The 25,879-nt window shown below is 30.2% G+C and overlaps 1 protein-coding gene across 1 annotated transcript in view; it reads right to left on the bottom strand.

Moving 5' to 3' along the window:
- Positions 1-340: 340 nt before the first annotated feature.
- Positions 341-25,879, bottom strand: part of LOC126748008 (uncharacterized) — a 110,373-nt gene continuing 84,834 nt past the window's right edge. Inside the window, exons 4-6 of the mRNA XM_050457013.1 lie at positions 13,694-13,837; positions 4,989-5,111; positions 341-559 (exon numbers count right to left, since the gene is read on the bottom strand). Of these exons, the coding sequence (XP_050312970.1) occupies positions 421-559; positions 4,989-5,111; positions 13,694-13,837 (406 nt within the window). The 3' untranslated portion in view covers positions 341-420. The remainder of the gene's footprint in view (positions 560-4,988; positions 5,112-13,693; positions 13,838-25,879) is intronic.

Genomic DNA, 25,879 nt, shown 5'->3' with positions numbered 1-25,879 from the left:
GTTTTGGAACTAGAAAACTTTTTGCACTGTAAGGTCCAGAGTTCATGTTTGCACTCCAAGGTGAGCACTCACTTTGAAACTGAATAGCTCAAAAACTAATGGACGTATTCGCATGAAATAAAAAGCATGATATTAACAAATCAATTTCAAATAAATTTGGCTAACTACATAAGTTTAATTAAGAAAGTTGAGGTTCCTAGCTAGAGTTCCTCAGGGAGTCCTTACACTATCCTTCACTTGTATGCTAATGATATTAGCTAAAAAACGTCTTCAAATGCCTCAGCGAGGTACTCTGGAGTAACTCAACAAACACGATAAAAAAAAATAAAAAAAAACGATGCAATTTGCAAGCAATATATTCCATTAAAAGTAGAAACACAGATATGTAATTTTCACATGTTATTGCCAGACCGAGGTAAACTATTTGCCAACGTCCTGTAGCAATTTATTGTGTCCCAAAATTTTGTTCACGATATTGGCCGCCTCCCTTTGTCCCTCCGTCCCGAAATCCGCAATGACCGATTTCTTTTCGCTCGGTCTAGATCTGGTTGAGATCGTACTGCAAATTCAAAAGGCTAAAATATACTTAATGTACAATTTGATCGTTTATTATTGTGGTGGGAGGACTTATTATGCTATCTTGGTATTCGTGGACCTTACATCTGATGGACTGCTAATCATAAAGGACGAAATATGTTGAAGCATTTCAAATTTGCCGCCGATTTTGTCATAGTTTTGACAGTTGTTGACGTGATCTGACCTGACAGCTTCAATTGTGATAGGTGGGTTAGACCCCGGAGTGGAGTGAAGGAAATCAATGTCCTGGACTTCGAATTCCTGCTTTTCTTCATTACGAAGCAAGTTATCCTGGATAAAGGCTAACAAGGTTGGCGGAAAGGGACTTTTAGGCTTACCCACTGGACTCTGGTCCTCCCAAGTTACTACTACTACTACTACTACTTTCGTTGTAACAAGAAAAAGTAAGAAGGTAATGTTATTACTCTACTACTACTACTGTTACTACTACTACTAATTAAGAGAGTGGCGCAACCCAGTCTGACAAATGAATCAACATTTCAATTAGTCAGTGGAGGTCAAAACAGCCTTTTCAAGCGGCTTTTCATGAAGCTATTACAAGAAATGGACATTAGAGACTATTTCGATAAGTTAGATAACGAACAACAAGTGCAGACAAGCCAGAAGTCTGTTATAAAAGATTGCGGAGCTAGGGTGGTCTGGTTGCTACCTCGGTAGTAAGAAATTATAGCAGATCCGACTTGGAGATACAAGTTGTTGAAGATTCCAATGATATCTGCATCCAATTGGAGCCGTACAAAGTTGGCTGGACTCTAATTGTGACGTGGCAGAGGAAATTGGTCAGTGCTAAAGGTGAGTTAGCCTAAGGAAACACATTTTGAGATCACGGTTATAAGCAGGAGAGGACATAACCTTAGATAGGAGTACCTGCTTGGTTTTACTTGAAGGAAATGTTTACTAGTGTTGGGCGCCAAAAATGTGCACTCGTTTTTTAGTATACTTGACCAGAGTTATTCATCAGTCCTACAACTGTCATGACTTTAGGAGTCTTTACAGTATAATTGGAAATCATGAAACTTTAGGAGGTGAGGTCTCATGTTTAGAGGCAATCAAGTCCTGGACTTCCTGCTTTCTTTCATTAGGAAGCAAGTTATCCTGGTTAGGGGTTAACTTGGTTTACGGAAAAAGGACTTTTAGGCTTAACTAGTGCTCCCAAAAGTTACTTCGATGACCTCGCAAAACGTATTTTCTTGACGAAAATCATGATAAATTTCAAATTTGCCGCCTATCTTGTCTAATTTTTGACAGTCGTTGACGTGATCTGACCTAGAAGCTTCGAACCCCAATGGTGCCTTAGTGCGCATGGCTGAGAAGACCGTTGGCTATTTTATAGTGAAATGCGATAGGTAGGTTAGATTTCGGAGAGGAATTATGAGATCTGCACACCTGTCATGTGAGGAAATCAATGTCCTGGACTTAGCATTTCTGCTTTGTTTCATTAGAAAGCGAGTTAGCTTGGTTATAGGCTAGCGAGGTTGGCGGAAAGGGACTTCTAGGCTTACCCATTAGACTCTGGTCCTCCCAAGTTACTACTACTACTACTATTACTTTCCTTGTAACAAGAAAAAGTAAGAAGGAAACTTTATTACTCGTTAATTCTTGTAAACGAGTCCTTCCTGATTGAATATTATTCGAAGCATGGTAAGCAGAATGGTTAGACTCTACTAAGAAACTGGTAAAGGGTAAAGTAGATCTTGAGGGTTTTTCGTCTTCGTTATACGACCCCAAAAGATCTGTATTCTATATGTATATGAAAATTTGTCAAGAGGTGACCTTGTGCAAGTATGGAGCAACCCACTCTTAGCAAATGAATCACTATTTGAATTAGTAGAAGGGAGTGACATGGACGAGACAGTTCTCTATTATAACGGGATACAAGCAGAAATAGGGGAATGAGAGCACTTTGAAAATTCGGAAAAAGTCACACTGTATTTCAGCCCAAAACTGTGCCCTAAAATAGCGAGATCTCAGCTAATAAGAGAGCTACGACCTCACAAGTGGTCTCATTGGATTCAGACTGACAAAACTAAAACAAACCCGTTGGAATTTTCTCGTTAGAACCCAGGGAAGCCGAGATATCGACCTCCAAAATTTGGGATTTTTGTACTGTAGTCAGTGCAAGTGGAAACAAGCCCAAAGACAGAATGTCAGCAATTACTACGACTACTAAAGGTGGTCAAGGCTAAGGAGACACATTTGGGGATCTCTATGACCAGAAGGGAAGGCCGTAACCTTAGATGAAAGGACTTGCGTTTTTCCACTAAAAGGAGGAGCCGCCTGGAATGGTTTTCCGATGTTGGAAGCTTGAAATTTTTAGTGGTATTCATTGAACACTTTGGGGACCAGTACCATTCATGACTACGACTACTCTCATGACTTTAGAGCCTTTAGAATATAACGGTAGTTACTTCACGAGTAGTTTTTCTAGTTCACTTGACTTGAGATTAGGAGAAACGGACATGGAAGAAACCTGCAGTAAATTAGATAAGTAATGACAAGTGCAGAGAGTCAAAATTATCAAAGAGTGCGGAACTATGGCGGTCTGGTTGCTACCTCGGAAGAAAGAAAGAAATCAATGTCCTGGACTGGGAAGCTCTACTTTCCTTCTCTACTCTATTGAGATTTACTTATTGGACTTTGGTCTACCCAAATTACTACTCGTAGAACGGAGTATGGATTCCAGGGACACCTGCTTCTACTTAAAGCAGTACAAAGTTCTCTGGACTCTAATTGTGACGTAGTAGAAGAAATTGGTGAGTGCCAAAGGTGAGTTAGACTAAGGGAACACATTTTGGGATCTCTGTTATAAGGAAGGAAGGACATAACCTTAAATATCAGGACCTGCTTTGTTTTACTTGAAGGAAATGTTTACTAGTGTTGGGCGCCAAAAATGTGCACTCGTTTTTTAGTATATTTGACCAGAGTTATTCATCAGTCCTACAACTGTCATGACTTTAGGAGTCTTTACAGTATAATTGGAAATCATGAATCTTTAGGAGGCGAGGTCTCATGTTTACAGGCAATCTAAGGGACTTACAGGCTTAATTACTAGACTTTGGCCCTCCCAAGTTACTCAGTCCTTTGATTACGTCGCAATACCTATTTTGTTAAAGAAAATCATGATACATTTCAAATTTGCCGCCGATTTTATCTAATTTTTGACAGTTGTTCGAACCCTAACGGTGCCTTAGTGTAGCATGGCTAAGAAGACCGTTGACCATTTTATAGGGAATGTGAGAGGTGGGTTAGACTTCGGAGTGGAATTATGAGATCTGCACACCTGTCAAGTGAGGAAATCAATGTCCTGGACTTAGCATTTCTGCTTTCCTTTATTAAAAAGCGAGTTATCCTGGTTAAAAGCTACCGAGGTTGGCGGAAAGGGACTTTTAGGCTTACCCACTCGACTCTGGTCCTCCCAAGTTACTACTACTATTACTTTCCTTGTAACAAGAAAAAGTAAGACGCAAATTTTTTTACTCGTTAACATTCTTGTAAACGACTTTTTACTGATTAAATATTATTCGAAGCATGGTAAGCAGAACAGTTAGACTCTACAAAATTTGGACAAAGTCACTTTTAGACGTTATTTTTGAGGCCAACAATTGGCCTTAAAATAGCGAGTTCTCAGCTAATAAGAGAGCTATGACCTCACAAGTGGTCTCATTGGATTCAGACTGACAAATCCAAAACAAAACCATTGGAATTTTCTAAATAGAACTCAGAGAAGCCGAGATATCAACCTCCAAAGTTTGGGATTTTTGTACTGTAGGCAGTACAAGTGCAAACAAGCCTAAACGCAAAATGTCAGCAATTACTACGACTACTGAAGGTGGTCTAAGTTAAGGAGACACATTTGGGGATCTCTGTTATTAGCAGAAGAGGACATAACCTGCATTGTTTTACTTAAAGGAAATGTTTACAGGTGTTGGGCGCCAAAAATGTGCACTGTGGAAATTATGAACTGAAAAAAATCTCCAGATGTATCAATGCAGCCGTTACCGAAACCTCAGATCTTACAACATATTTGGACCTGCAAGCTTGTTACTAAATAGCAGTCCACTTAATATAAGGGACACGTTACATTTTGACCCTTTTAAATCTCTTAAAATAAAAGAGGCACTATTTCAATTTATGATCTTCAGAGGGAAGATTTCAATAGAAGCACGAGGAGAATAAAAACAAAAACCAAAAAATTGATAACAATAAGTGATTAATTTATTATGAAGTAAGTCGTGCGAATATCGGTGCAAAACAGAACAGTTTCTCTTATAATTTTTCTGCCGTTTAATAAGGATTATTTACATAAAAAGAGTTCGAGGGTGCGCAAGTGGTTCAGGTTAATAAAGTCGATACAAATATTAGTGAGAACTTATCCTAAATGGGTCCAGTACCGTAGGGCGTATTCCTTCTGTCCGGTGTGGCCGCGATCGGAACCGAAATCGGCGGTTCTCTTTAACGTTCCGTCCAGGGAAAAACGGTCTATTCTGCTGCCACGAAGTTCGGCCAGTTGGGACCTAAATTTGACAACGTTTCTACATGTTCTCATTCGTTTTTGACTATTGACGTATTTAGATTTTGATTTGTTGTGCTATTTATTATCACTAATATGTTTTAGGTTAATCATTGATTGCCTCAGTTAATAATTGTTTTCAAAAAGAAATATATATATATGTATTTTTTTTACCACAGCTTTGTTGACAGCACCTTAGTGTTTTAGACGAATAAAGCTTTATTTGATTTAATTTGATTGATATTCTGCATCTAGGTGTTTACACTTCTAGGTGTGTACGACATTAATGTTACAAAATTTGCAAATAATTGAGGTGGATTTGACATCAATTTAATGAGTTAAATAGTTGTCGTAGCATTTCCTATTATTTTTAAGATTTTTTTTGTGTATGATATTCGATTATTACAGTGAAAGATATAGGCGTATATAAAAAATATATCATATGTTACACAGTGGCAGTTTTACACAGTTTCTTTATTTAAATTTGATATAATTTTATATATGTATATTAGTAAATATTTAAGGCAAAAACAGCGATTTTTCAAAGGAATTTTTTACTGGTCAAATGTTTGGGGTGGGTGGGGGGTTAATGGTTATTTTGATAAAAAAAAATGTTTCTGCATAAGTTATATATGCAATATTTACACTTTTATTAACACTGTTTAATTAAATTGGATATAATTTTATATATAAATATTTAGTATAAAGACAACGTTATTAGATTAGATAATATGGACAAAAAACAGTGATTTTTCAAAAAAAAATTTATCAAATATTTGAAGTATTAATTTTTTTAAATACCGATATTTTCTCCGTAATTTGTAAACAGAATCGTATATTATATACGTATATTTTTACTTATAATTTGCTCAAAAAGCATTTTTCTCTCAGGCAATTATTTTCTGCAATAATAACGGTTTTTATTAAACCTACCTTTACCCCCCCACCCACCCCACACAACTTACCAGTAAGAAATTGCTTTAAAAAAATTATTATTTTCTAAAATATTACGCATGAATAACAGCTGGTTTCGTCGAATTATCCAATCCAATAACACAGTTTGTTTATTTAAATTTGATATAATTATACGTACGTATATTAATAAATATTTAATACAAAAACAGTGCTATTGGATTGGATATTATGATCGGAAAACAGTGATTTTTCAAGGGAATTTCCTACTGGACAAATGTTTGGGGTGGGTGGGGGGGGGTAACGGTTTGTTTTAACGAAAAACAATGTTTTTGCAGAAAATATATATGCAATATTTAAATTAATAACATTGTATATTTAAATTGGATATGATTTTGTATATAAATATTTATTATAAAAACAGCATTATTTGATTGGATAATATAGAAGAAAATCAGTGATTTTTCAGAAAAATTTCATCAAATATTTGAGGTCTAGTAATCAAATTTAAAAACTAATCATGTAAATCCCATGTCAATTTTTTTAAATGCCTAAATTTTATTAACAGAATTGTATATGATTTGTCTTAAAAATCTTTTTTTCCTAAGCAATTATTTTATGCAAAAATAACCGTTTTTCATTAACCCTACCCTTAGCCCCCCACCCACCCCACACAACTTACCAGTAAGAAATTGTTTCAAATATCAGTGTTTTTCAAAATAATACGGATCAATAACAGCTGGTTTCCTCGTTAATATCCATTCTAATAACAGAGTTTGTTTATTTAAATTTGATATAATTTTATATATAAATATTTATTATAAAAACAGCCCTTCCATAATAATACATATTGTGTCATAATATCCAATCTAATAGCACTGTTTTTGTATTAAATATTTATTAATATACGTACGTATAATTATATCAAATTTAAATAAACAAAGTGTCTTATTGGATTGGATATTAACGACGAAACCAGCTGTTATTCATGCGTATTATTTTGGAAATCAATGATTTTTTAAAGCAATTTCTTACTGGGAAGTTGTGTAGGGTGGGTGGGGGGGTAAGGTTAGGTTTAATGGAAAACGTTTTTATTGCATAAAATAATTGCCTAGGAGAAAAATGCTTTTTGAGAAAATTATAAGTAAGAATATACGTATATAATATACGATTATGTTTACAAATTACGAAGAAAATGTCGGCATTTAAAAAAATTAATACCTCAAATATTTGACGAAATTTTTTTGAAAAATCACTGTTTTTCATCCATATTATCTAATCTAATGACGCTGTCTTTATACTAAATATTTACATATAAAATTATATTTAATTTAATTAAACAGTGTTAATATTGCATATAGAGTGCATTCCAAAAGTTATGTCTAAATTCATTTAAAATTCAGGGGTGTGTTCGAAAAAAAAACGCTCGGACCCGTCGATTTTTTAATTAATCTGATCTTTATTAAAATAAAATGAAACAAATAGTAAATTTTTATTGAAGTCTAGTAAATTCGGATATAACCATCATTGCCTTAAAAAATAACTTGAACTAGACTCATTGGCGAAGATTCGTGGTAATAAATTATGGTGTAGAAAAAATACGTTAATTTTGCTGACTAAAAAATCATAATTTCTCATTTTTCTATTAAATTTAAATAAACAAACTTTGCTATTAAGTTGGATATTAACGACAAAATCAGTTCTTATTGATGCGTATCATTTTGGAAAAAAATGATTTTTGAAAACAATTTCTTACTAGGCAAATATTTGGGGTGGGTGGGGGGTGTAAAAGTTGTGTTCATGAAAAACAATGATTTTGCAGAGAATATATATTCAATATTTAATTCAGTAACATTGTTTTTTGAAATTGGTTATAATTTTATGTATTAATACTTCGTGTAAGAACAGCGTTATTAGATTGGATAATATGGACAAAAACAGTGATTTTTCAGAAGAATTTCATCAAATATTTGAGGTATAGTGATCGCGCTTAAGAACTAGATATGCAAATCCGGTGTCAATTTTTTAAATGCCGAAATTTTCTCATTCTTGCTAACAGAATCGTATATGATATACGTATATTCTCACCTATAATTTTCCTAAAAACCATTTTTCTCTCAGGCAATTATTTTCTACAAAAAAAAACGTTTTACATTAATCCTACCCTTAGCCCCCCACCCACCCCACATTACTTACCAGTACGAAATTGTTTTTAAAAAATCATTGTTTTCCAAAATATTACGCATGAATAACCGCTAATTTCGTCGTTAATATCCAATCCAATAACACAGTTTGTTTATTTAAATTTGATATAATTATACGTACGTATATTAATAAATATTTAATAAAAAAACAGTGTTATTAGATTAGATATTCTGGAGGAAAAACAGAGATTTTTCAAAGCAATTTCTTACTGGGCTAAAGTTTGGGGTGGGTGGGGGGATAAAGATTGTTTTAACGAAAAAAAATGTTTTTGCAGAAAATATATATGCAATATTTAAATTAATAACATTCTATATTTAAATTGGATATGATTTTGTATATAAATATTTATTATAAAAACAGCATTATTTGATTGGATAATATGGAAGAAAATCAATGATTTTTCAGAAGAATTTAATCAAATATTTGAGGTCTAGTAATCAAATTTAAAAACTAAACATGTAAATCCCATGTCAATTTTTTTAAATGCCTAAATTTTATTAACAGAATTGTATATGATTTGTCTTAAAAATCTTTTTTTCCTAAGCAATTATTTTATGCAAAAATAACTGTTTTTCATTAACCCTACCCTTAGCCCCCCACCCACCCCACACAACTTACCAGTAAGAAATTGTTTTCAAAAATCATCGTTTTCCAAAATAATACGCATAAATAACAGCTAATTTCGTCATTAATATTTACTCTGTGAGTGCTATTGGATTGAGTATTATGGACGAAAAACAGTGATTTTTCCAAGGAATTTCTTACTGGGCTAAAGTTTGGGGTGGGTGGGGGGGTAAGGGTTGTTTTAATTAAAAACAATGTTTTTGCAGAAAATATATATTCAATATTTAATTTAATAACAGTGTTTATTAAAATTGGATATAATTTTATATATAAATATTTATTATAAAAACAGCGTTATTTGTTTATTCACTGATAAAAAGAACGAAAAAAGAAGCAGAGAACAATACTACCAGGTATGTTAAAAATAATAATTAGTTATAAAAGTAGCCCAATAAAAGTGCTGCAGAATATTTTGAAGTTTATTGGTCAGGTGGTAGAAAGAGTTACAGGTACTTATGAAAATTTAACATAATCAGTGAATACACAAGTGGATCCGATAATGCCTAGTATGGGCGAAACATTTGTAATCCTCTGATTTTAATTTAATAAATTTGAGGCCTGTGACTTAAAGTTTTTTTCATTACTATTTAACCGTATATGGTCAAGGTAAATTTAATAACCTCTAGAATATACGTATATAATATACGATGCAATCAACATTTAACACAAAAGCAGTGCTACTAGATTTAGTATTATAGACGAAAAACAGTGATTTTTCAAAGAAATTTTTTACAAGGTAAATGTTTGGGGTGGGTGGGGGGATAAGGGTTGTTTTGATGAAAAACAATGTTTCTGCAATAAAATATAGGCTAGATTTAATTTAATAACATTGTTTATTTGGTATAAAAACAGCGTTATTAGATTGGGTATTATGAACGAAAAATGGTTATCTTACAAAAGAATTTTTTACTGGGCAAAAGTTTGGGGTGGGTGGGGGGGTAAGGGTTGTTTTGCCAAAAAACAACGTTTTTGCAGAAAATATATATTCAATATTTAATTTAATCACACTGTTTATTTAAATTTGTTCTAATTTTGTATATAAATATTTACAATAAAAACAGTGTTATCAGATTGGATAATATGGGCGAAAAACAGTGATTTTCTGAAGAATTTCATCAAATGTTTGGGGTCTAATAATATTCGAGTTTAAAAACTAGATATGTCTATCTCTATTTCTTTTTATTGCCAAAGTTTTCTTCAATTTGTAACCGAATCGTATATTATATACTTATATTCTCCCCTTTAATAAGCTTAAAAAGCATTTTTTTCTCAGGCATTTATATTCTGCAAAAAAAAACGTTTTTTATTAAATCTACCTTACCCCCCCACCCACCCCACAAAACTTACCAGTAAAAAATTGTTTAAAAAAATCATTATTTTCCAAAATAATAGGTATGAATAACTACTTATTTCGGGATTAACGTTTAATCTAATAACACAGTTCGTTTATTTAAATTTGATATAATAATATATATCTAATTTAATAAATATTTAATACAAAAACAGTGTTATTTGATTGGATATTATAGACGAAAAACAGTGATTTTTCAGAAGAATTTCATCAAATATTTGAGTGTTAATAAATATACCTTGACCACATTCGGTTGATAAGTATATCAAAACCAAAAATGTATTAAAAAATCGTTAAATATATATATATAAATATTTAACGTTAATAATATATGATGTGTGGCTAAGACTCTATGACCGAATAATATTACGTAACGTCTTTCGGTTTACAGTAGACGAGAAAATCAATTTAGAATCTAGAAGGTAGAAGCTGTATCGAACGTAGAATCGCATAAAAACGTATGAAGAGCTCAACAACATGTACAAAAGACCGAGTTTATTAAGTAAAATAAGGGGATTAAGGAGAAAAATGGAAAGAGATAAAGTAGAATAAAAGAAGGATAAATAGTTTTATCAAGAGGTTATAAAAGGAAAACCGTACTGGGAAAGAGACTTTTAGGAAGAACAAGGATCAGATGGAGCAACTATATCGGAGAAGATGTACAAAAATGCTAAGAGAGTACAAGATTGAAAGAAGGACGTGTTGGACAGAGATGCAGCTAAGAGATATAAATAGCTGTGTGGTTACGAGAATAAGAAGAAGAAGATGTTGGAGTTGTAAATAGTCGGAATTAGGAAAGAGTTTATTTATAAGGTATATATAGGTACAAATTTTGATCACGCATTTTTAAAGGCACAAACTTACTGTAACTAAAGACACTTAACTTTTCTTAAGAGATTGGATATTATGGGCGAAAAACAGTGATTTTTCAAAATAATTTCTTACTGGGTAAATGTGTGGGGTGGGTGGGGGGTTAAGGGTTGTGTTAATTAAAAACGATGTTTTTGCAGAAAATATATATGCAATATTTAATTCAGTAACATTGTTTTTAAGAACTAGATATGCAAATCCGGTGTCAATTTTTTAAATGCCGAAATGTTCTCACTCTTGCTAACAGAATCGTATATGATATACGTATATTCTCACCTATAATTTTCCTAAAAACCATTTTTCTCTCAGGCAATTATTTTCTGCAAAAAAAATGTTTTTCATTAACTCTACTCTTACTCCCCCACCCACCCACATTACTTACCAGTAAGAAATTGTTTTCCAAAATAATATGCATGAATAACAACTGATTTCGTCGTTAATATTTAATCTAATAACACAGTTTGTTTATTTAAATATGATATTAAAATATACGTATGTATATTAATAAATATTTAATACAAAAACAGTGCTACCAGATTGAGTATTATGGACGAAAAACAGTGATTTTTCCAAGGAGTTTCTTACTGGGCAAAAGTTTGGGGTGGGTGGGGGGGTAAGGGTAATGTTATTGAAAACCAGTATTCTTTTGCAGAAAATATATATGCAATATTTAATTTAATAACACTGTTTAATTAAATTGGATATAATTTTATATATAAATATTTAGCATAAAAACAGCGTTATTAGATCGGATAACATGAACGAAAAACAGTGATTTTTCAGAAGAATTTCATCAAATATTTAAAATGTATTAATCGAGTTTAAAAACTAGATATGTAAATGCTGTAATTTTCTCCGATTTGTAAACAGAATCGTATATTATATACGTATATTCTCATTTATAATTTTTGTAAAAACCATTTTTCTGTCAGGCATTTATTTTCTGCAATAAAGTTGTTTTTCATTAACTCTACTCTTACCCCTCCACCCACCCCACACAACTTACCATTAAGATATTGCTTTCAAAAATCATTGTTTTCCAAAATAATACGCATCAATAACAACTGATTTCGTCGTTAATATTTAATCTAATAACACAGTTTGTTTATTTAAATATGATATTAAAATATACGTATGTATATTAATAAATATTTAATACAAAAACAGTGCTACCAGATTGAGTATTATGGACGAAAAACAGTGATTTTTCCAAGGAGTTTCTTACTGGGCAAAAGTTTGGGGTGGGTGGGGGGGTAAGGGTAATGTTATTGAAAACCAGTATTCTTTTGCAGAAAATATATATGCAATATTTAATTTAATAACACTGTTTAATTAAATTGGATATAATTTTATATATAAATATTTAGCATAAAAACAGCGTTACTAGATCGGATAACATGAACGAAAAACAGTGATTTTTCAGAAGAATTTCATCAAATATTTAAAATGTATTAATCGAGTTTAAAAACTAGATAATATGTAAATACTGTAATTTTTTCCGATTTGTAAACAGAATCGTATATTATATACGTATATTCTCACTTATAATTTTTTTAAAAAGCATTTTTCTCTCAGGCAATTATTTTCTGCAAGAAAACCGTTTTTCATTAACCCTACCCTTAACCCCCCCACCCACCCCACATTACTTACCAGTAAGAAATTGTTTGCAAAAATCATTGTTTTCCAAAATAAAACGCATGAATAACAACTGATTTCGTCGTTAATATTTAATCTAATAACACAGTTTGTTTATTTAAATATGATATTCATATATATGTATGTATATTAATAAATATTTAATACAAAAACAGTGCTACCAGATTGAGTATTATGGACGAAAAACAGTAATTTTTCCAAGGAGTTTCTTACTGGGCAAAAGTTTGGGGTGGGTGGGGGGGGTAAGGGTAATGTTATTGAAAACCAGTATTCTTTTGCAGAAAATATATATGCAATATTTCATTTAATAACACTGTTTAATTAAATTGGATATAATTTTATATATAAATATTTAGCATAAAAACAGCGTTACTAGATCGGATAACATAAACGAAAAACAGTGATTTTTCAGAAGAATTTCATCAAATATTTAAAATGTATTAATCGAGTTTAAAAACTAGATAATATGTAAATACTGTAATTTTCTCCGATTTGTAAACAGAATCGTATATTATATACGTATATTCTCACTTATAATTTTTTTAAAAAGCATTTTTCTCTCAGGCAATTATTTTCTGCAAGAAAACCGTTTTTCATTAACCCTACCCTTAACCTCCCCACCCACCCCACATTACTTACCAGTAAGAAATTGTTTGCAAAAATCATTGTTTTACAAAATAAAACGCATGAATAACAACTGATTTCGTCATTAATATCTAATCTAATAACCAATTGTTTATTTAAATTTGATATAATAATATATAAGTATATTAATAAATATTTTGTACAAAAACAGCGTTATTAGATAGGATAACATGAACGAAAAAAAGTAATTTTTCAGACGAATTTAATCAAATATTTGAGGTGTATTAATCGAAAGAAAGAAGAAGTTAATTTTCAGAATTACTTAACCGTTTACTGGTACCAGTACAAACTTTGCTCACGCGCTCTTAAAGCAACTAACTTACCTCTTCGTTTGAGGACTTTGAGGTTGTCCTTCAACCAGTGCATCAGCCTCTACCAACTTCTCTTGATAATGTTTCAACCAAAGGTCAAACGCTTCCCTTGTCAGCTCGAGCAATTCGACCATGCTCAGTCCGATATTATTCTTGCTGTAACATACAACGCGTATTTTCCATGGACGCATTTCATCCAACGACAGGATTCCAAATGAGAAATTATCTGTTATTCTGTACTTAAATCAGCATTAGTTAGTTGCTAATGATGTTTTATACCTTGTGCAGCTTTTGCTTTAGTTAATAATAATTTGTCATCACTTGAGTGAAAACAAATATTGTGAGTTATTGCAACAACAGTAATTTCTCATCCGGTTTAATAAAGTAAATCAAACCTGGAAAAATGTGTGTCCGACATTCAGTGATTACATTCTGTACAAACAGACACTCACTAGCACATAATCGTTGTAGCACGTATAAAAGCAGTTAAAACGGCATAACACGAATGGCAAATACACTGACCATAGTGTTCTAGTTTTATGTGGAATTTCCATTTTAGGAGGCCGCGTTCTGGCTTGAACGTTCGCATTAAGGTTTTTATTGTTATAGTTTAAATTGCATGTGTTACACTTTTTTATTATTAATTTATTGTTTGTTTAAAATTCAAGAGTTTTTGGGAAATAATAATAATAATAAGTAGATCGGAAGAATAAAGTCTGAGGCAAAGACTGCTTAATTCTAATGATACATTAATGAGATTGGCAGTACAGACTTGTACAGTACTGAGGGTATATAATAAAACGAATAACTTGTATTGTATTATAGCGGGAAAAAAACATCCGTTAATTAGTTTTATTTTTACTCACAACGATTTAAATCTCGCGCCAATATTCCTGAACTGACAACTATGGGCGATGCGGCTCCTTATATACTCGGCAGGACGATTTAAGAATAATCGAGAATTAGCTGGTGCTCGGTGGTTACAGTGCCTCCGAGTATACTCTGAGTCACGCGTGACTTATAAAGAACCTTTCAAGATCGTTTTTTCACTTTCTTTCTTGTCTAGGTTCATCCTGCACATACTGGAGTTTTTAATCTATAGCTTATATTTTGTCAACCTTAATCTAAGCCAATATCAGCCCCATGTTCTCTGGAAAATCGGGACTCACACAATTATCCAGTTAGTGAATAAAGAGATAACTAGCGATGACACTTGCCACTCTCTCTCTCTGTTCTATTTAAAAATATATATCAAGAGAAGAAGAGTAGAGATAGGGCCAACTGATGAACCCAATGAAGTTAGTGGACTATTGTTCGTACTACTTAATTCAAATAGTTGACTTTAAGGTGATTTCGATTTTTATTTTATGAAAACATATTAAATAATATTCAGTCGTCAGTAGAACTTTGATTAAAAAAAAATATACCAGATATATTACACATAGACCTAAAGTTAGTGTTAGTGAGCATTCTATTGTGTCAACGTATTTCCCAATAATATAAGTTGATGCTGATTATATATGGCCTCTGAAACAGTTGAATGGATACAAAGTCAACGATGTCAGAGTATTTTTTTTAAGACCGTTGCGTCCCTTTGATCTCTAAATATTTATTATTAGGAGGTCTTTTTGAGCAAAATGGATTGTTTTGATGCAGTATACAGTCTTCCAATAAATCTCTATCCAAAATCTTATCAAGATATTACCGAATTTGTTGCCAAAGAATCAAAAACCGTCATGAAATCTTACAAAAGTTCCTTGAAACTTGGCTGGTGTGCAAATTTCGGATCCACGCTTACCGTACTTCTCATGATGGCTGCAAGAAAGTTAGAATGCGTCCAAGTCTTATACAAAGAAAAATAGAAAATTTAAAAACCTTATCTGTAATAAAATGGCGCTCTTGCGAGTTATGGTAAATATTTACGAAGGAAAAAGGGAATCGATTTTACGAAATAAGTATGTCATGCAAAAAGTGCGTTTATTTTACCGAGAGCTTTTTATATAGAATACTTAATTTAATATTTTTCTATACTGCTGGGTTATACTCAGATGTTCTGTCTTTATCCAATCATATCTAAGACACTTTGACTAAACAAAGAGCTATATATAACAGTCAGAGTTCTTAACAATAGTTGCTAATTGTAGGGAAATGAGAATATGAATAAAAATTATTATTATTATTATTATTATTAGAGTGTATGTAGTCCACCTTATTAGGATTCTCCTTTGAAAAAATTATTAATTAATTCAAATAATTCAGGAGTGACTCCATAAATGACTTTTTTCAATTTTGCAAAGAAATTTACGAAATATATATTTTTGCACATAGCAGATAAACAACTGCTTCATACCCTATCTCACTTGCACTAGAAAATGTATGTAACTGTCTTACTGGTAAGTTGTGTGGGGTGGGTGGGAGGGGGTAAGGGTAGGGTTAATGAAAAACGTTTTTTTTTGCAGAAAATAATTGCCTGAGAGAAAAATGCTTTTTAAGAAAATTATAGGAGAATTTTATTAAATAATTTAGTCTCATATATATTTACTGCAAAAAGATTGTTTTTCATCACAAAAACCCTTACCCCCCCCACCCACCCCAAACATTTGTCTTGTAAGAAACTCTTTTAAAAAACCATTGTTTTTCGTCCACAATGTCCAGTCTAATAGCACTTTTTTTGTATTAAATATTTATTAATAGAAATAAATATAATTATATTAAATTTAAATAAACAAACTGTGTTATTAGATTGGAAATTAACGACGAAACCAGCTGTTATTCATGCAGATTATTTTGGAAAACTATGATTTTTGAAAAGAATTTCTTACTGGTAAGTTGTGTGGGGTGGGTGGGGGGTTAAGGGTAGAGTTAATTAAAAAATGTTTTTTTTTTGCAAAAAATAATTGCCTTAAAAAAATTAATTTATTAAATAATTTAGTCTCATATATATTTACTGCAAAAACATTGTTTTTCATCACAAAAACCCTTACCCCCCCACCCACCCCGAACATTTGTCTTGCAAGAAACTCTTTTGAAAAACCATTGTTTTTCGTCCACAATATCCAGTCTAATAGCACTTTTTTTGTATTAAATATTTATTAATAGAAATAAATATAATTATATTAAATTTAAATAAACAAACTGTGTTATTAGGTTGGAAATAAACCAGCTGTTATTCATGCGTATTATTTTGGAAAACAATGATTTTTCAAAACAATTTCTTACTGGGAAGGTACGTGGGGCGGGTGGGGGGCTAAGGGTAAGGTTAATGAAAAACGGGGTTTTTGCAAAAAAATATTGCCTTAAAAGAAAAAAATTAATTTATTAAATAATTTAGTCTCTCAGGTAAAATGTTTTTTAATTTTTTTTTTCTCTAAAAAAATAAAATGTTTTTTAATTTTTTTTTTCTCTAAAAAAATAATTTTTAGCAAAAAAGCCGTTTTTCATTAAACCTACCCTTACCCCCTCCCCCCTACTGCAAACATTTGCAAAGTAAAAAATTCTTTTGAAAAATCACTGTTTTTGGTCCATATTATCTAATCCAATAACGCTGTTTTTAAAATAAATATATATACATAAAATTATATCAAATTTAAATAAACAGTGTTATTAAATTAAATATTGAATATATATTTCCTGCAAAAACATCGTTTTTTATCAAAATAACCCATTGCCCCCCCCACCCACCCCAAACATTTGCCCAGTAAGAACCTCTTTTGAAAAATCACTGTTTTTTATCCATAATATCCAGTCTAATGGCACTTTTTTGTATTAAATATTTATTAACAGAAATAAATATAATTATATCAAATTTAAATAAACAAACTGTGTTATTAAATTGGATATTTATAATGAAACCAACTGTTGTTCATGCGTATCATTTTGGAAAACAATGGTTCTTGGAAATTCTTGCATACATATATCATATACGATTGAAAAAAAAAATTATATGGATTGGATGAGATCATGACTTGTGTTTTTACCTTTCTTTGGTCTCTTAGAGAAAAAGTGGATGATACGTTTCTATATACGATTCTGTTTACGATACATATATCATATACGAATCGGATAATTCGGAGAAAATTTCGGCATTTACATATCTAGTTTTTAAACTTATATAATACACTTTAAAAATTTAATGAAATTCTTTTGAAAAATCACTGTTCTTCGTCCATTGATGTAATCTACCTTGATTTCTGCAAAGCTTTTGACCAAATTGACCGCTTTGTACTTCTTTATACATAGATAAAGCTAACATTTTTTGACCAAATAGAGTCTTTGTACATAGAATGTTAAGCATTTTTATACTGTTTGTACCATTTCCGACAATTTTCAATATTTGGAAGGTTTTGGATTAGCACAAAACTTTACCATACGATAACGATAAAAAAAACTAGGAAAACTTTGACTGTAACTTTTGCAACCCACACATCTACCTTTTTATAGTCAAAAACGCTCTCTTGTTGCAAGGCCGACAATTGATGCATTTTTTAACTGTCGGACCCATATTCTATTAGCGGTCCTATAAAATAGCCTGATCAAACAAGAAGTATTAGACCAGACAAAACCTAGCTCAAAAACAGGGACTTTTCAGCCTAATAGAAATAGGTAAAAGGAACAATAAATTCATGAATATTTCCCAAAGAAGACTATTGCTATTTCCCAAAGCACACAAAAGAAATCTATTTACTAACCTGCAGTAAAATGTAACTCACCATATCATCGACAACCAGCCTTAGCCTTTTTGTAACAATTATTTAAAATAAATTAAATCAAAAAGCATCTAACAAGGCTGATAAACTCTATAGACATAACTCTGTCCGGTACAGTTGACTGAGACTGTTTCTAAACCTTAAAATACAAAAGTAAAGTGAACTTGCAATTAATGAACATAACAACTAGCTCCTTGTCTCTCCTTAATTTCCTTAAAACCTTACCACCTTAGATTTAATCCAAGGCTTGTTATAATTCAGTGAAACATGCGCAACAACCTGAAGAAACAAGATCCTTAAATCAAGGTTAAATTTAGAGAGGACATGGATCCAGAAACACACAAAAAGTAACCTCACTGACGGCCAAAGTGTTTTAGGAAACATCCAAAGAAGAGGCTTAAATGACAATAGTGACGAAATCACCCTAAAAACAAAGAGGTTGATTGTGGTTGATTGCCTGGATACCTGGACACTCACATATTATCACTGGAAATTATATTGCTGATCAACGTAAGCTGTCACACTGTCACATTCTCTTTCAAGTAAGGATAAAAATTAAATGACTGTGACTATGACTAAGTACGTGACTACAATAAAACAAGTTGTTACCACTAAATTTTTAATTATTTATCGTCTATTATCCCCCTATTATTTAAGTTGACAAAATGACCGCCTTAGACTGCCAATCACTTTCTTGATATTAATTTCGTACTCGCTGTAACTCTGTTGGTGATACTAATAAACAAGCGGAAAGAATTTTGTTTTTAATGTCTCTAAAGTCGTATAAAATCTAATTTAATAACGCTGTTTTTATAATAAATATTTATATAGAAAATTATATTAAATTCAAATAAGCATTGTTATTGAATTAAATATTGCATATATATGTTCTGCAAACACATTGTTTTTCATCAACATTACCCTTACCACCCCACCCCCCCCCCCAAACATTTGCCCAGTAAGAAATTCCTTTGAAAAATCACTGTTTTTCGTCCATAATATCCAATCTAATAGCACCGTTTTTTCTGTTAAATATTTATTATTATAAATGAAGGTCTAATAACTTTCTTCAAATACAAAATTTTAAATCAGTGAGTGTCATGTATTACGATCTTCGTAACTGTTGGAGAAAGAAAAACCGGTTAACTAAGAGAGAGATTTTAGGAAATTGTGATTGCAAACTTAATTTTCAAGATTTTCTTTTAAAACCACGACCGGATTTTTTTTTTAATAAATTAATTAATCTGATCTTTATTAAAATAAAATAAAACAAATAGTAAATTTATAGTGAAGTCTAGTAAATTCGGCTATAACCATAGTTGCCTTAAAAAATAACTTGAACTAGATTCGTTGGCGAAGATTCGTGGTCATAGATTATGGTGTAGAAAAAATACGTTAATTTTGCTGACTAAAAAATCAAAATTTCTCATTTTTTCTATAAAATTTAAATAAACAAATTGTGTTATTAAGTTGGTTATTAACGACGAAACCAGCTATTTGTTATTCATGCGTATTTTGGAAAACAATGATTTTTAAAAACAATTTCTTACTGATAAGTAGTGTGGGGTGGGTGGGGGGCTAAGGGTAGAATTTTTAAAAAACGTTTTTTTTTGTAGAAAATATTTGCCTGTGAGAAAAATGCTTTTTAAAAAAATTATTGATGAGAATATACGTATATCATATACGATTTTGTTAACAAAAGTGACAAAATTTCGGCATTTAAAAAAATTGACTCGGAATTTATATATCTAGTTTTTAAATTCTTCTCAAATATTACTATTTTTTGTTCATATTATCCAATCTAATAACGCTGTTTTTATACTAAATATTAATATATAAAATTCTATTTAATTTAAATAAACAATGTTATTAAATTAAATATTGCATATATATTTTCTGCAGAAATATTGCTTTTTATCAAAACAACCCTTGCCCCCCCACCACCCCAAACATTTACCCAGTAAGAAATTTCTTTGATAAATCACTGTTTTTCGTCCATATTATCCAATCTAAAAGCACTGTATTTGTATTAATTATTTATTGATATACATATATATAATTATATCAAATTTAAATAAACAAACTGTGTTATTTAAATTTGATATAATTATATCAAATTTACTGGGGTGGGTGGGGGAGGGGTAACGGTAAGGTTAATGAAAAACGATTTTTTTCCAGAAAATAACTGCTTCTGCTATTTTTTATAACAATTAAGTGGAAATTCAGTTTTTTTGGTTTTAGCCAAATTTTCATTATTTAGGTTTAAAAATATAATTTTTAAATTAGAACTATTGGTAAATTTATCAACCGTATATCGTCAAAGTATATTTATTAAACTGTAGAATATACGTATATCATATACATTTAAAAAAAATTAACACGAGATTTACATATCTAATTTTTTAACTCAATCACTACAGCTTAAATATTTGATAAAATTCTTCTGAAAAATCACTGTTTTTCGTTTATATTATTCAATCTAATAACGCTGTTTTTATACTTAATATTTATATGTATCAAATTTAAATAAACAAAATTAAAATCACATAAGCATTGAATCAGACCTGTAAGATTCTGGATCACGCAATTTTAGATGTATTCAGAAATACCATTGATATACGAGTCTAAATTTAAAATTTGTTGAAAATTCGCTGACCCGATCGATTTGAAGTGTTCGATTAACGTGGGCCGTTCAGTCCTCCGTCCGACCAGCCAAATATCCCCACCATAGGATCATTAAGTTATAAGATTATTAAATGTAATATTGCATTTTCAATTAAACGACCCTCAGCCCCCCACCCAGCCTTAAACACTTGCCCAGGAAAATTTTCCTTTGAAAAATCACTGTTTTTCGTACATATTATCCAATCTAATAGCACTGTTTTTGTATTAATTATTTATTATTATACATATATATAATTATATCAAATTTAAATAAACAAAATATGTTATTAGATTGGATATTAACCACGATTCAGTTGTTATTCATGCGTATTATTTTGGAAAACAATGATTTTTGAAAATAATTTCTTACTGGTAAGTTGTGTGGGGTGGGTGGGGGGGTAAGGGTAAGGTAATTGAAAAACTTTTTTTTTTTAGATAATAATTACCTGAGAGAAAAATGCTTTTTACGAAAATTATCGATGAGAATATACGTATATCATATACGATTCTGTTAACAAAAGTGACAAAATTTCGACATTTAAAAAAATTGACACGGAATTTATATATCTAGTTTTTAAATTCTTCTTAAAAATTGCTATTTTTTGTCCATATTATCCAATCTAATGACGCTGTTTTTATACTAAATATTTATATATAAAATTATATTTAATTTAAATAAACAATGTTATTAAATTAATTGTTGCATATATATCTTTTGCAGAAACATTGTTTTTCATCAAAACCACCTTTATCCCCCCTCCCACCCCAAACATTTGCCCAGTAAGAAATTCCTTTAAAAAATCCCTGTTTTTCGTCCATATTATCCAATATAATAACGCTGTTTTTATACTAAATAGTTATACACAAAAATATAACAAATTTAAATAAATAGTATTATTAAATTAAATATTGTTTATATATTTTCTGCACAAACATTGTATTTCATCACACAACCCTTACCCCCCACCCACCCCAAAGATTTTCCCAGTAAGAAATTCTTTTGAAAAATTACTGTTTTTCGTTTATATTATCCAATCCAATAACACTGTCTTTATATTAAATATTTATATGTAAAATTATATCAAATTTAAATAAACAATGTTATTAAATTAAATATTGCATATATATTTTCTGCAAAAAAATTGTTTTTCATCAACACAACTCTTGCAATATTTAATTTAATAACACGGTTTATTTAAATTTGATATAAATTTATATATAACTATTTAGTATAGAAACAGCGTTTTTAGATTGTGTAGTATGTTTAAAAAACAGGGTTGTGTAGATGAGAAACAATGTTTCTGTAGTAAATATATATTCAATATTTATTTAAATAACACTATTTATTTGAATTTGATATAATTTTATACAGTGAGTTACAAAATTCACTGCAAATATTTTAAGAGTGAATTGTTAGACTCAAACTAACTTTTTTCCCCGTTTTTTAGGTGCTCTTTTCATTTTCCGCTCCAAAAATGTTGTAAATCTAATTTTAGAGGGCGATTCGGGAGGGCTTACCCTTCTTATGGCCCCTATCTTATATTTCCGATAAAAAAAATTAAAAATCTAGTAACATGTAACACCCTGTATAGATATAATAACTATATTTTTTTATCACTTATAATTTATTTAAAAGGCATTTTTTCTCAAGCAATTATTTTCTAGAAAAAAAAATCGTTTTTCAGTAACCCTACCCTTACCCACCCCACATTACTTATCAGTTAGAAATTGTATTACAAAAATCATTCTTTTCCAAAATAATACGTATGAATAACTGCTGATTTTTTGTCCATAATATCAAATCGAAAAACACAGTTTACTTAATTAAATTTGATATAAATATATATATGTATATTAATAAATATTTAATATAAAAACAGTGCTGTTAGATCAGATAATATGCACGAAAAACAGTGATTTTTCAAAGGAATTTCTTACCGGGAAAATGTTTGGGGTGGGTGGGGGGTTAAGGGTTGTTTTGATAAAAAGCAATATTTCTGCAGAAAATATATATGCAATATTTAATTTAATAACATTGTTTATTTAAATTAAATATAATTTTACATATAAATATTTAGTATAAAAACAGCGTTATTAAATTAGATAATATGAACGAAAAACAGTGATTTTTCAAAAGAATTTCATCAATTTAAATGCCGAAATTTTCTCCGATTTGTAAACAGAATCGTACATTATAAACGTATATTCTCTCCTATAATTTTCTTAAAAAGCATTTTTCTCTAAGGCAATTATTTTCTGCAAAAAAAAACTTTTTTTATTAATTTTACCCTTAGCTCCCCACCCACCCCACACAACTTATCAGTAAAAAATTGTTTTAAAAAATAATTATTTTCCAAAATAATACGCATGAATAATAACTGGTTTTGTCGTTAATATCCAATCCCTTAACACAGTTTGTTTATTTAAATTTTATATAATTACATATATGTATAATAATAAATATTTAATAAAAAAAAACTGTGCTATTAGATTGGGTATTATGGACGAAAAACAGTGATTTTTCAAAAGAATTTCCTACGGGCAAATTTTTGGGGTGGGTGGGGGGGCAAGGGTTGTTTTGATGAAAAACAATGTTTTTGCAGAAAATATTTATGTAATACTTAATTTAATAACACTATTTATTTAAATTTTATATAATTTTATACAGGGTGTTTCAGAACTATGGGATCAAACTTCTAGGGGTTGTTCAGTGCAACAGTAGAATCCATTTGAGTATAGGAACCGATGTCCGGAAATGTGTCACTACGCCACTACGGCCCTAAGACGCGTTAAAATTTATTTGCACAAAAAACACATTTCCTGCAAAACAATGTTTTTGCAGGAAATGTATATGCAATATTTAATTTAATAACGCTGTTTATTTAATTTTGACATAATTTTATATATAAATATTAAGTATAAAAACAGCGTTATTAAATAAGATAATATGGAGAATTTCATTAAAATTTTGAGGTGTATTTTATAAGTTTAAAAACTAGATGTAAATACCGAAATTTTCTCCGATTTGTAAACAGAATCGTATATGATATACGCATGTTCTCTCTTATAATTTTCTTAAAAAGCATTTTTTTTCTAAGGCAATTATTTTCTGCAAAAAAAAACGTTTTTTATTAATTCTACCCTTGCCCCCCCACCCACCCCACACAACTTACCAGTAAGAAATTGTTTTCAAAAATCATTGTTTTCCAAAATAATACGCATAAATAACATCTGGTTTTGTCGTTAATATCCAATCTAATAACACAGTTTGTTTATTTAAATTTTATATAATTATATATACGCATATTAATAAATATTTAATACAAAAACAGTGCTTCTAGATTGGATATTATGGACGAAAAACAGTGATTTTTTAAAGGAATTTCTTACGGGCAAATGTTTGGGGTGGGTGGGGGGGGCAAGGGTTGTGTTGATGAAAAACAATGTTTTTGCAGAAAATATTTATTTACTACTTAATTTAATAACACTATTTATTTAAATTAAATATAATTTTATATATAAATATTTAGTGTAAAAACAGTGTTATTAGATTAGATAATATAGATGAAAAACAGTGATTTTTCAGGAAAATTTCATTAAATTTTTGAGGTGTATTATATAAGTTTAAAAACTAGATGTAAATGCAGAAATTTTCTCCGATTTGTAAACAGAATCGTACATTATAAACGTATATTCTCTCCAATAATTTCCTTAAAAAGCATTTTTTTCTAAGGCAATTATTTTCTGTAAAAAAAAACATTTTTGATTAATTCTACCCTTAGCCCCCCACCCACCCCACACAACTTACCAGTAAGAAATTGTTTTCAAAAATTCTTGTTTTCCAAACTAATACGTATGAATAACAGCTGCTTTCGTCGTTAATATCTAATCTAATAACACAGTTTGTTCATTTAAATTTTATATAATTACATATACGCATATTAATAAATATTTAATACAAAAACAGTGCTTCTAGATTGGATATTATGGACGAAAAACAGTGATTTTTCAAAAGAATTTCTTACGGGCAAATGTTTGGGGTGGGTGGGGGGGCAAGGGTTGTTTTGATGAAAAACAATGTTTTTGCAGAAAATATTTATTTACTACTTAATTTAATAACACTATTTATTTAAATTAAATATAATTTTATATATGAATATTTAGTATAAAAACAGCGTTATTAAATTAGATAATATGGACGAAAAACAGTGATTTTTCAGAAGAATTTCATTAAATTTTTGAGGTGTTTTATATAAGTTTAAAAACTAGATATGTAAATGCCAAAATTTTCTCCGATTTGTAAACAGAATCGTATATGATATACGTATATTATAATTTTCCTAAAAAAGCATTTTTCTCTCAGGCAATTATTTTCTGCAAAAAAAACGTTTTTCATTAACCCTACCCTTACCCCCCCACCCACCCCACACAACTTACCAGTAAGAAATTGTTTTCAAAAATCCTTGTTTTCCAAACTAATACGCATGAATAACAGCTGCTTTCGTCGTTAATATCTAATCTAATAACACAGTTTGTTTATTTAAATTGAATACAGTTTATTTATATTATTAAATGTTTAATAAAAAAACAGTGCTATTAGATTCGATATTATGAACGAAAAAAAAAGTGATTTTTCAAAAGAATTTCTTACTAGTCAAATGGGGTGGGTAACATGAAAATCGATGTTTTTTTTAGAAAACATTAAAACACTATTTAAAATTTGTACAAAATAGTATACGATGTACGTATACTCTACAGTTTAATAAATATACCTTAATCATATACGTTTGATAAATATACAAAAACCAAAAATGTACCATAAAACGAC

This window comes from Anthonomus grandis, chromosome 20 (genome assembly GCF_022605725.1).
Source record: "Anthonomus grandis grandis chromosome 20, icAntGran1.3, whole genome shotgun sequence".
Lineage (NCBI taxonomy): Eukaryota > Metazoa > Arthropoda > Insecta > Coleoptera > Curculionidae > Anthonomus > Anthonomus grandis.
This window is presented reverse-complemented; position numbering and strand designations above follow the sequence as displayed.